At 43.3% G+C, this 12,231-nt stretch overlaps 1 protein-coding gene across 1 annotated transcript; it reads left to right on the top strand.

Moving 5' to 3' along the window:
• Positions 1-7,416: 7,416 nt before the first annotated feature.
• Positions 7,417-10,322, top strand: LOC110204366 (fatty acid-binding protein, liver-like). Its single transcript, XM_020980584.2, has 4 exons — positions 7,417-7,521; positions 7,930-8,102; positions 9,415-9,507; positions 10,204-10,322. Exons 1-4 carry the CDS (start codon positions 7,455-7,457, stop codon positions 10,252-10,254), a joined length of 384 nt encoding a protein of 127 aa, XP_020836243.1. The 5' UTR covers positions 7,417-7,454; the 3' UTR covers positions 10,255-10,322.
• Positions 10,323-12,231: the final 1,909 nt, after the last annotated feature.

Below are 12,231 nucleotides of genomic sequence, written 5' to 3'. Positions count from 1 at the left end.
AGGACTATAAAATAGTGCCTACCCTTTCACCCAGCAATACCACAACTAGGTCTGTATCCCAAAGTGATCAAAGTAGAAGTAAAAGGACTTATATGTACAAAAATGTTTACAGCAGCTCTTTTTGTGGAGGCAAAGAATTGGAAATTGAGGGGATGCCCATCAATTTCAGAATGGCTGAACAAATTGTGGCATTTAGCTGTGATGGAATACTATTGTGCTATGGGAAATGATGAGGGGGAATGGTTTCAGAAAAACATGGCAACACCTATATGAGCTCATGAACGTGAAGTGAGAAGAACCGGTGAGATCGCTGTGCCTAGGACTAAATTTAGGCTTGGTAGAAGAAAAATCTCCCTAACCACCACAGATCTTCCAAAGTAGAATGGGCTGCCTTGGGAAGAGAGCGGCTCCTCTCCCTAGAGATCCACCAGCAAAGACTAGTTGACTGCTTGTGGGTCAACACATAGTATAATATAGTCTGGAGGACTATGCTGCCTTGTTGGTGTACTGGATGGAACGCTGGGCCCAGAGTCAGGAAGAACTAAGTTCAAATCTGGCCTCAGTTGGGACCCTGTGCAAGTCGATTAACCTCAGTTTCCCCAATTGTAAAATGATGATAATAAAAGCACCGACCTTGAAGGGTTACTGTGAAGTAATATTTGCAAAAAGGGCTTAGCATCATATCTAACACATAGTAGAGACTTTGTAAGTGCTCATTCCCTTCCCTACTTGTTGAGTAAGGACAGCTGGGTGGTACAGTGGATAGAGTGCTGGGCATGGAGTGAGGAAGACCTGAATTCAAATCCGGCCTCAGGAACTTACTAGTTGTGTGACCCTGGGCAAGTCACTCAACCTTGTTTGTCTCAGTTTCCTCATCTATAAAATGAGCTGGAGAAGGACATGAGAAACCACTCGAGTATCTTTCCCAAGAAAATCCCAAATGGGGTCACAGAGAGTCAGACATGACTGAAAATGACTTCACAACAGCAACTTGTTAAGTTATATTGTAAAGCAAATTCTTGTCCAAGTATGGATTACACAAAGTGGCCTCAGAGAGCTCTTCCAACTTTAGTTGGGTCATTCAGAGGACTAAGATGGGGGTAGATTTGAGAGTTGGGATTGCGTGGAGCTTTGGATTGTGGCTGGCATTGAAGTTTGGGTTGAAAATTAGAGGTAAGATGTGGGTGATGAGATTAGGGCTGGGGTTGAGGTTGGCATAAAGGCTGGCCTTGATATTGAATATGACAGTTAGGATTGGATTGGGGATGAAAAAGGAAAGTAGAAAAGGCAATCCACATCTGAAATTGAACCACTGGGGAGAAGGATTATTTTTTAAATTTGAAAGTCACTTCAACTTTGCAAAGAAGATTACATCTATCTCTTCCAGTGTTTGCCCAATTAGTGGGAGGGTGTAATCATTACCCTTGGCTGGCTTCTACTTACAACCACATGCAGACATTTTTATGAATACGTCCTAGGTTCTGTGGTCTCAAGTGAAAGGTTAGTGGAGAGAGAACCAAATTCAAAACCTCTCCATACCATATTGATCTGCCTGAAAGATCAGAGTTGACTTTAAGGTTTAAATCCTGTTTCTCCAGAGTAGCAAACCATTTCAAAGGAAATCAGAAGAGGAAAACTCATTCTCACACAGCAATAAATACGGGGCTGAAATCAGGTCAATTCAGTTCAACAGATCTTTCATAAGCACCTCCTATGACATGTGTAGAAAGCACTCTATCAGGCTCTCTTTGTATAATGAATGGCCTTGTCCCCAAGAGGAAGGAAAATCTTAGGGTTACTTTTTGACCAAGACCAGCTTCTGCCTTTCCCCTAGTTTATTATCTATCAGGGGATAATGGCTAATACCCAGATAACTAGGGAACAGGGACTGAACTCATTAGAAGGTGAACTCCTTTTGGGCATTTTCTTTTTATCCCCCATTCTTAGCACGGTGACTGGTATAATATAACACATACTTGACTGACTGATTTCATTGATCTAGGGAACTCGCATAAAAGGAAACTTCTCTAGAAATGTAGGTAGCCACCTGCTCTGAGATAGAGTTATCGGGACAGCTGAGAAATAAAATAACGCTTCCAGGGTCACATAGCAATTAGTGTGTGTCAGAGGTGGGATGTGAACCCAGGTCTTCCTGGCTTGGAGGCTAGCTCTAGCCACTGTACCATACTCCTTCTCTCATAGATAATTCTGATTCCAAAAAATACCCGACTGAGGTTGAAAGAGGTTCATCAATTTGACTAGGGTCACTCAGTGAGGAAGTTTCTGAGGCAGGTTTGAACTCAGCTCTCCCTAACTCCACACCTGGCACTGCCTCCTAGGCAAACTAAGGTGAAGTGACTTGCCCAAGGTCACAAGCTAGTAAGTGTCTGAGGCTTTTGAACTTAGGTCTTCCTGACTCCAGGCCCAGCACTCCATCCATTGATTCACCTTGCTGTGTGAGAAGGGGGAATCGAAACTCAGGTTTCCCTAGCTCTGAGTCTGGCTTACTCTCCACCACTTCTCTCCCTAAAGGAGAATAAAATAAGGCTGGAAAAGAAGATTTCAGACAGACCAGAGGTCCTGAATTTGAGACTCAGATGGGGCCTGGCACCCATCATGACCAACACAATCCTGCTATGTACCATATACCATAAGTGGTATCAAACCAGCCTTTACTTGAAGAGCTTTCGTGATGGGGAACTTACTACCTCTCCTGGGGCTCAGCCTTAATTGCTAGGAAGTTTTCCCTGACATCGGATTGAATTCATCCTCTTCTAACTTCTACCTGTGATTCCTAGTTCTGCCCACCCAGACCAAGGAGAACAAATCGAATTTGTCCTTTACATAAAAACACAATCATCATGCCCTCCCTGAATCTTTTCTCTTCCAGTTAAACACCCACTCATTCTTATTAAACAGGAGCTCATCGTTCTGTTTGGTGCCTTTGGACGCTCCCCCAACTTCTCAATGTCATTCTTAAATTGTGGCACCCAGACCAGAACGTGTTCCTCCAGATGAAGCCTGATGAAGGCAGGGTGCTCCCTGTTCCTGGAAGCCAGCGCCCACTCCATGGAGCTCAAAGATTGCATTAGCGCTTTTGACAGTTTCATCATATGACTGATTTATGTTAAGCTTGTGTCCATTAAAGTCCCCATTACTTTTTCCACAGCAACAGCTGTCTAACTATGCCTTCCCCTTTTATACTTAGGAAATTGAGTTTTGGTATCCAAGTGTAGGGCTTTACATTGATTTCTGTTAGATTTTGTGTCATTAGATTCAGCCCAATGATCTAGCCTATCAAAATCTTTTTAGATTCTGATTCTATCATCCAATATGTTAGTTATCTGCCCCCTCCTCCAGCCCCAGCCCCATTTTGTGTCATCTGCAAATTTGATGACCATCTCCTCTGTGCCTTTATGCAGATCACTGATTAAAATCAGCCCAGGACAAGCCTGGAACCCTGAGGGATTCTACTAAGGCCAGCTAGGGAGCACAGTTGGTAGGGCCCTGAATCTGGGGTCAGGAGGACTTGCATTTGAATCCAGACTCAGACACTTACTATCTGTGTCAAGTCACTTCATCCCTGTTTGCCTCAGTTTACTCAACTGCAAAATGGAAATAATGATAACACTTCCCTCTCAGTGCTGTTGTATAGACTGAATGGAATACATTTGTAGAGTACTTAGCACAGTGCCTGGCACATAGTAGGTGCTATATAACTGCTTATGGTCAGTCGGATGGTTGAATGGATAAAGTACTGGGTATGGAATCAAGAAGACCTGAGTTCAAATTCTACCTCAGACACTTACACTATTTGACCTAGTCACTTAATTTCTGTTTGCCTTAATCCATGGAAGAAGGAAATGGCAAACCATTCTAGTATCTTTGCCAAGAAAATCCCATGGACAGTATTGGTGTGCTATGTCCCATGGGGTCATGAAGAGTTGGCTATGATTGAACAATAACAAATGCTTATGTCCTCCCTCCCCTGGAGATCTGCCTGGTACCATGTTGGTATTGAATCACTAACAGCTAATCTTTGGGTCCAGTCATCCAGTGATTTCTGGATCTAAGTAATTGCTGTTCCACATCTCTCCACCTTCTCCATGAGAATAGTACAAGATTCTTTACTAAAGTTTTTTGCTAAAACTTAGGAAAATCTTGTCCACAGCATTTCCTCCAAAGAATGAGTAATCCTGTCAAAAGAGACAATGAACTTAATGGGGCAGTGGTGTTCTGAATGATACCAAGCTGGCTCTTTGTAATTACCACTTCCTTCTCCACATGTTGGCTAATCTTTTATCATCCACTCTAGAATTTTCCCAGGAATGGAAGCCAAGCTCACCGACCTCTGGAAGACTCTGATGTCATCACTTTCTTGAAAATGTGGACTGCATTGTCCCCTTTCCCACCTTGTAGGCCATTGCCATCTTCCATGATCTTTCAGATATCACTGACGGTGACCTGGCAATCCTATCCACCACTTCTTTCAGCACCAGAAAATATTGTTCACCTGCGCTAGATGGCTCAGTGGACACAGCACTGGGTCTGGAGTTAGGAGACCTGAATTCAAATTTGACCTCAGACACTCCCTAGCTGTGTGACTCTGGGCAAATCACTGAACTTCTGTCTGCCTCATCTGTAGAATGTGAACAATAATAATACCTACATTTCAGAGCTGGTTTGAAGATCAAATGAGATCATATTTGTCAAGCACTTAGTACCGTGCTTCGCACATAGTAGGTGTTTCATAGATGCTGTTTTCCTTTCTTAGTATCTCTGTGCTTATATTAAAGACCAACTTCATGCTAGTCAGAATGGTTCTCTCATTTCTGGTGTGAACCTGAAATGCCTGATTGAAGAGTGTGTTTGCATTTTATCCTGCAGACCACGGGGAGCCACTGAAGATTTTGAGTTCAGAAGTGACGTGGTCGTGCCTTGGTCACAGAAAGATTATTTTGACAGCTAGGTAAGGAATAGATTCAAGAAGAGAGAGCCTTCTTGGAAGAAGAGAGACCACTTAGGAGGCTACTCGGAGAAGTGATACGGACCTGAGAGTTTGGGTGGAAAAAGAGGGGAGTGATTCGAGAGATGCTGTGGAGTTGAAATCGACAGGACTTGGGGATGAATTGGATATCGGGGCTGGAAAGGATGGAGGGAAGAAGAATCTGAGATTCTGAATCAGGTTGGCTGATTGTCCTCAAAAGAAGAAAGGAAGTTTGGAGGAAGGGCAAATTTAGGTGGAAAAGAGGGATTCTGTTTTGGAGGCACTGAATTGGATGCAGCCTGTGGCAGTGGACTGCAGGGTACGGAACATCGATATGGATTTGAGCTCAACTCCCACATCAGATACTTACTAGCTCGATGAATCTGGGCAAGTCACTTTATACTAAAGAAAGTAGCTAGCATTTAGATAGCATTTTAATGTTTGCAAAGCACTTTATGTCATCTCATTTGGTCCTCGTAATAACTCTGTGAGGTAGGTACTATGATTATTGTCCCCATTTTGCAGATCAGGAATCTGAGGCTTAGAGAAAGTAAGTAACTTGTCTAGGATTACACAGCTAGTTAATGTCAGGGGCAGTATTTGAACTCAAGTCTTCCTGACTCCAAGTCCAGCAATCCATCCACTGTGTCACCTAACTGTATACTTAATCACTCTGGACCTCAATTTCCTCATGCATTAAAGGAAAGAGTGGATATAATGCTCCCTAAAGTCTCTTCAAACCCTAAACATGTCATTCTATGTGCCACAAGGTCACTGAGATAGAAGTATCCAAAGGGCAGTTGGAGATGTCAGATAAGAATTCAGGAGAGAATTTAGTATTGTTACAAGTATAGACTTGAATATCTACAGTAAAGAGAAGGGTATTACACACATAACTGATTGGGATCACTGTGACAGAGTGGAGAGAAACAAGGCAAGAAGAAAAGGACCTTGGGGGGAAACCAGCACTTAGGGATTGGAAGATGATTGATGAGTCAGGAAAGGACACTGAGAAGGAGGGAGCAGAAAGACAGAAGAACCAGGATAAGAACATTGTGGAAGCCAAATAGAGGGGAAAGTCGTTCATTGGGAGGGTCTGGATAGCAGGGTCAGAAGGCCAAGAGAACAAAGAAATGTGAGGACTAACACAGGACCATGAGATGGTGTCCAGAGCATGTAGCTGTATGTAGCATCTCACTCTTGACTTAGCCCTCAAATGACAAATTACATTTATTCCTGCATCCCTCTAGTCCATCTCCCTGTCTCTGTTTTGGTCTGCCATAAGACAAGCAAGGGCAGCTTTAAGAATAAAGAGGAACCTTTCATCAGTGATGAAACACACCTCAGGCAATCAGGGGACTGACTCTTATGGTGGTATCTGGGTTTTCTACCTGTGACTCCTCTCTATTTTACTTTCTGTGCTGGCCAGTGTCTATAAGCCAGTGAGGTTGTGGCCCCTTCACCACTGTCCCTGGTCCTGGTCCAGATTGGCAACATTGCTCCCTCTCTGTAAAATAAAGTGGAGAAGGAAAACACAAACCATTCCAGTAACTTTGCCGAGAAAACCCTGAACTGGGGTCACAAAGAATTGCACACAACTGAAAATGACCGAACAATAAAAAGTTCAGTTTAGGGGTCAATGTAAAATCTGAGAAAATGAAAGTGAAAATCCTAAACTATAAGAGAATAACTCGGGTTGAATTCCATTTAGCAAATATTTATTAAATGTCTGCTGTGTGATACATACTGAGGACACAGAGATAAAAATGAATACTCCATCCTCCTATACACATACACACACATACACATCAGAGCACATGTGCTTACACACACACACAGTAAAACATAAGCTTCTTGTAGTGAGCTCTGGCTTCAAATTCAGTACCCTGTTTTATGCGAAGTCCTGCAGGTGAGAAATGACAAGATGAGCCTGAGAAATCCCTCGATATCCACCCCAGCTCAGTGTTATACACACTGTGTGACCTTGACAAACTTTGGTTTCCTCATCTGTAAAACTGAAGCAACTATGATTTGATCATCTACCCTACAGGATAATTGTAAGAAACAAATGAGCTAATGCATAAGAAAACACGATGTAATAAAAAAACAAAAAAGTGCCACATTGATATTTCTTCTTGTTGCCACAAATGGAAAAGACTTCATTATTTCCCCTTCCTTATGCCAGTGGGCACTGTCCTCCCCTCCCAGCCCCAGACACTCTGGACAGTTGGATAGATGACCTCCTGCTCCTGTAGCAAGTGACCAGGTACTCCAGTTAACTCCCCCTATGCCTACCTTATTCTTTTTCCCTGAACATTGCTCCCAAAGAGTTAATGATTGAGCAGAATCCAACCGATAACCTCTGACCAATCTTTGAAGGGAACGAGCCCCCTATAAAACCAGCCCCTCAGGGCCATGCCAGGCGCCTTCTCTCCAAGCCAGTGTTTTGAGAGAACATCCTTCCACCATGAACTTCTCAGGAAAGTACCAGCTCCAGTCGCAAGAGAATTTTGAAGCCTTCTTGAAGGCTGCTGGTAAGTGCTTAGGAAAACAGCCTTTGGGCATCAAATGTTGGGATCAAAGGGACAGGGGCATTATACTTGTGGTTGCCAGAAGGGATGAACTTAAAATACTAACAGGGAATCTGCAGCAAGTGAAATAATCCAACTAGTGAGGCTCTGGGCAGGCATTCGGGAGCCTGGGTTGGGTCTCAGGGTGAAGAACAACAGAATGAGGAGTCAGATCTGAATGTGAGCCTTGGCTCTGCTCTTAATACATTCGGTGACATGGATTGCATCATCTCACTGCTCTCAATGTTGGCTTCCTCATCTGGAAAATGGGGATAATAATACTCCCTACCTCCCAGGGCTGTCAGGAGACCCAAATGAGATCCTTTGGCTCTTAGATGCCTTCTAGGTCTGAATGTCTGTTGTATGAACTAGGTCTACCTGATGACATCATACAGAAGAGAAAGGATACCAGGGGAATGATCGAAATTGTACAAAATGGAAATCACTTCAAGTTCATCGTTAACAACGATAACCAAATCCAGGTGAACGAATTCACCCTGGGGGAGGAGTGTGAGCTGACCACTCCCACTGGAGGAAAGGTCAAGGTAAGAATATAAGTTAATTCAATTTAGGGGCATGGTATTCATTAAGGTGCCGCGTATTAGCCTCTGGGCTAAGCCCTGGAGGAGATGCAAAAATTAGCTAAAACTTGGTCCATAACCCCCTGGAGTAAGCTAGCAGCCTGCTAGGGAGATAAGACACAAACATATCTCTGTTGGCCAACGTGTTGCAAGATAGGTAGATTAGATGAAAAGCAGTCTGGTGGAATATGGTATAGAGGACCAGCCAGGAAGCAGTGCCTCCAGCCCATGCTGGCTGTGTTCAGTAGCTGACTTGTCTCCTTCATAACCCAGCCCCCTCCTACATTTTCAGTCTTCTCACACCTTACTCCCTGATACATACTCTGCCATCCAGTGACCCTGGCTTCCCAGCTGTTCATGAAACGAGACCCTCCATCTCTCAGCTCCAGCATTCTCCCTGTCTATCCCCCATGTCTGGAATGCTCTCACTCCTCCGCTCAGACTGCTGACTCTGCTGGCTTCCTTAAAGTCCCAACTGTAATCTCCCCCCACTCTTCTACAAGAAACCTTCCCCAACAGCGCAGATTTTCACATATAGCCAATAACCCACAGATGCTCAGCTTCCTTAAAAACTGTATATGGCGAATCTTCAATCAACCTTGTCTTTGGCTGAAAAAAAAAGACAACAACTTTCCCCAACCGCTTAGTTCTAGGGCCTTCCCTCTGTTAATTATTTCTCACTTATCCAGTCTATGACTTGTTTGTACCTGTTTGCTTATTGTTTCCCCGGTTAGATTGTAAGCTCCTTGAGGGCAGGGACTGTCTTCAGTACTTAGTACAATGTGACACATCTCAGACGGTTAATAAATATTTATTGACTGACTCACAGACAGCAAAAGGAAGAGAAGGGGAGAGGAGGAAAAGAAAGAAAAGGGCTAAGAGAACTAGAAAACAATCCAGCCAGTGAAGTATAGAAACAAGAAGTTCTGCAGGGAATCTGGCTTGGCACTTACTCGAGGGGTGTGCTGGAGCCAGCTGAAACCGGCAGGAGAGCGCCAGCATTGTTAAATTTTAAGTGTGAGCATTTACCCCTCAGAAAATAGAAACTACAAATCAAGGACTGATTTATTGTTTTATTGATTGCCTACTTTAAAGTGATGGAGAAAGTGTTAACACTGCAAAAAATACTCAAATGTTAATACTACAGATTATAATGGAAATTTGTGTGTACATTTTTTCCCTCCAGAAAACCAGTTGTTGCACATTTACCAGTGCATCCCTGGCTCACCCCCAATCCCTAGGGCTTGCCAGAGCTAACTCTTCTGTCTCCCTACAGGGTGTAGTGAATCTAGAAGGAGGTAACAAGCTGGTAACAATTTTGAAAGCAATGAAGTCTGTCACTGAACTGAATGGAGATATACTCACCACTGTAAGTGATCAGGTGTTTCTCTTCCTGCTTGGTTGTGGGGGATGGATCCAAAAAGCATTTGGAGAACATACTAGGTGTCAAGTACTGGGGCTGCCAATAGAATAAGGGAGGCAGTGCCTGCTCTCAAAGAGGAGGGAAGAGGGGATGAGGGAAAGACAGGTGAGGGGATGGAGGACAGTAGAGAAGAGGGAGAAAAGAGGGGAGGAGAGAAAAACATGGAGGACAGCAGGGATGGAGGAGGGAAGGGGAGGAGGTATTGCCCAACACCCTGAGTAAAGAAGCATGTAACCTTTATGGCAGACTCCCAGGGAGTTGGGTGGGTGACCCCTAAGCTCCTTTCAGCTAAAAATCCATGATCCTATCATCCCTTCACCCCCAGTCACCTAATCCTCTACCCATTCCTGCTAATCCCCCTTCAGGCATTAAACCCTTTTCCAGCTGGCATCTCTGTCATCCTTACACTGTGAACCTTGCTGGGAATATTTATATTTTTAAATGGGGCCCTCGAAGACCCCAAAGACAGCCCTCCCCAGGGTTCCCTCAGGAGGCATGGACAATCCAAACAAAAACCCAGAAAGATTGCCAAACCTATCTCTAGTATATCTAACATACAAGAGTCATTGATGGGTATCACATGCTGATATACTGCAAGACATTCCAGGAAAGATTAACACTGGATTTCTTCTTGGCTTTCAGACCTTTACCTTGGGTGATGTTGTCTGCAAGAGAATCAGTAAGAGAATTTAGACATGTCTGCTTTCCATTTATTTTTACTGTGTGAAATTGGTACAATAAAATGTGGCTTGTTAAAAAAATCTGTCTTTTGAATGACTTTACAAGCATATGTTTATTCAAGGTTTTAGTGATGCCTTTTATTCTTACATCACAACCATTTCTGAATTCACTGCACCTGCCCACCCACCCCCAATGAGCCTCACCTTACAACAAAGAAAAGCAGGCAAGCAAAACCAAACAACAAAGTGACTCCATTTGCTAGTATATACACCCTTCTGCACCCATTGTTACCCACCTCTCCAAGGAATGGAGGGAGCCAGAAAAAGTGAATAGTTTGAAAGATTTTTGCAGATTATCATTCACCTAGAAAGAAATGGTGCTGACTTTGGCCTTGATGGAATAAGTTGTTACCTTGTAGGGTGATTTTAGGGGGCTTGTGACTCATGTCCCCCCATTCCTCACCAACACCCCCACAAGCACCATTATTTCTATTTCCCTAATTCTGTACCTAAAATGCCTAGGTAAGAAACATACCTTTAGATCAAAGTATTTTGAGTCCAAAAGCTCTTGGTTACAATGTGTGTATGTGTGTGTGTAGGTGTGTGTGTATGTGTTTTAAATGAGAAGGGTATTTTTTAGACCAGCTATGTAGAATAGGACCTTGAAGACACCAGCTGAAGGACCCATTTTTCTAGTAAACAATGAGGAAGATTTGGGTTATGAAGCTCACATCTGAGAGGGGAAGCCTAATTGAGGAGCACAGCCTTAACTTCGGCAAGGCAAGAGGACCTGGTCCCAGGATTTAAAAGGACAACATGCAGTCAGCTCTGACAATCCTTTGGCTGCATGAGAACCACAGAGATGTAACCTGACTTACAGAATCACAGAATTTCAGGGGTGGAAGGAATTTCAGAGGCCATCTAGTCCAAACATAGCTGAAGAAGAAGATTCCCTCTACATCACACCTGATAAATGATCATCCATAATTTGCATGAAGACCTCCAGTGAGAAAGAATCTGCTACCTTCAAAGCAACCATGTCTCTGTTTCAGGCAGCTGGTGATGTAATGCTTAGGGTACTTGGCCTGGAGTTAGGAAAACCTGAGTACAAATCTTGTCTCAGATACTTCTTAGCTGTGTGACCCTGGGCGAGTCACTTTGCCTCAGTTTCCTCATCTGTAAAGTGGGTTTGATAATAATAGCACCTGCCTCCCAGAATTGCTGTAAGGATCACATCAGACCATGTTTGTAAAGTTAGCAAGTGTCTGGCACTATATAAATGCTTATTCCTATCCTCTTTTGGATTGCTCTAACAGGCATTTTTTTCTTACATCAGAAAGAAACAAGAATAATCTGTGAAATTTGGAAGCTATGATATGGTTGGCTTGGGTAACCTCCTTCTCTCTTCTATCTTCCCCACCATCCTATGTGGCAGCTTCCTCAGAGTAACAACAACACAATAATAACAACTAATATTTATATTATACTGTGAGGTTTGCAAAACTCTCTCAGGAGGTAGGTGCTATTACGATCCCCATTTCACAGATGAAGAAACTGAGACACTGAGAGGTTAAGTGAATTGACCAGGGTCATACAGTGTCTGAAGCTAGATTTGAACTCAGTCCTTCCTGACTCCAGGTTCTGCATTCTAAACACTGCACCACTTTGCTTGGGCGCCTCAGTGCCTCAGGTTTGTTGCATAGACAGAGTTTTGTACCTCTTATGCCAGACTGTTGGTTTCCATTCCAGTTCTTTCTTCCCTAATTGCCATTTCTTTTCCATTTTTTTCTAGTGTTCTCATTTCATGTATAAAAACATTTCAACTCTTAAGAACAACAATAGCAGCAACAATAACTCTGCTTCCTCTCTTCGGGGTATTCTAGTTGAATTTGTACCTAAGCAGTACTTTTCTTTGGGGCTTTGCTGGTAAATGTTTGAGTCATTCTCTTCTTCTAGGTTTGTGCCTTAAGTACCCTTGTCATCATAACAG

This window comes from Phascolarctos cinereus, unplaced genomic scaffold (genome assembly GCF_003287225.1).
Source record: "Phascolarctos cinereus isolate Bilbo 61053 unplaced genomic scaffold, phaCin_HiC Scaffold_307;HRSCAF=906, whole genome shotgun sequence".
NCBI lineage: Eukaryota > Metazoa > Chordata > Mammalia > Diprotodontia > Phascolarctidae > Phascolarctos > Phascolarctos cinereus.
Note: the sequence above shows the minus strand (reverse complement) of the source record. Positions and strands in the feature narration are given on the sequence as shown.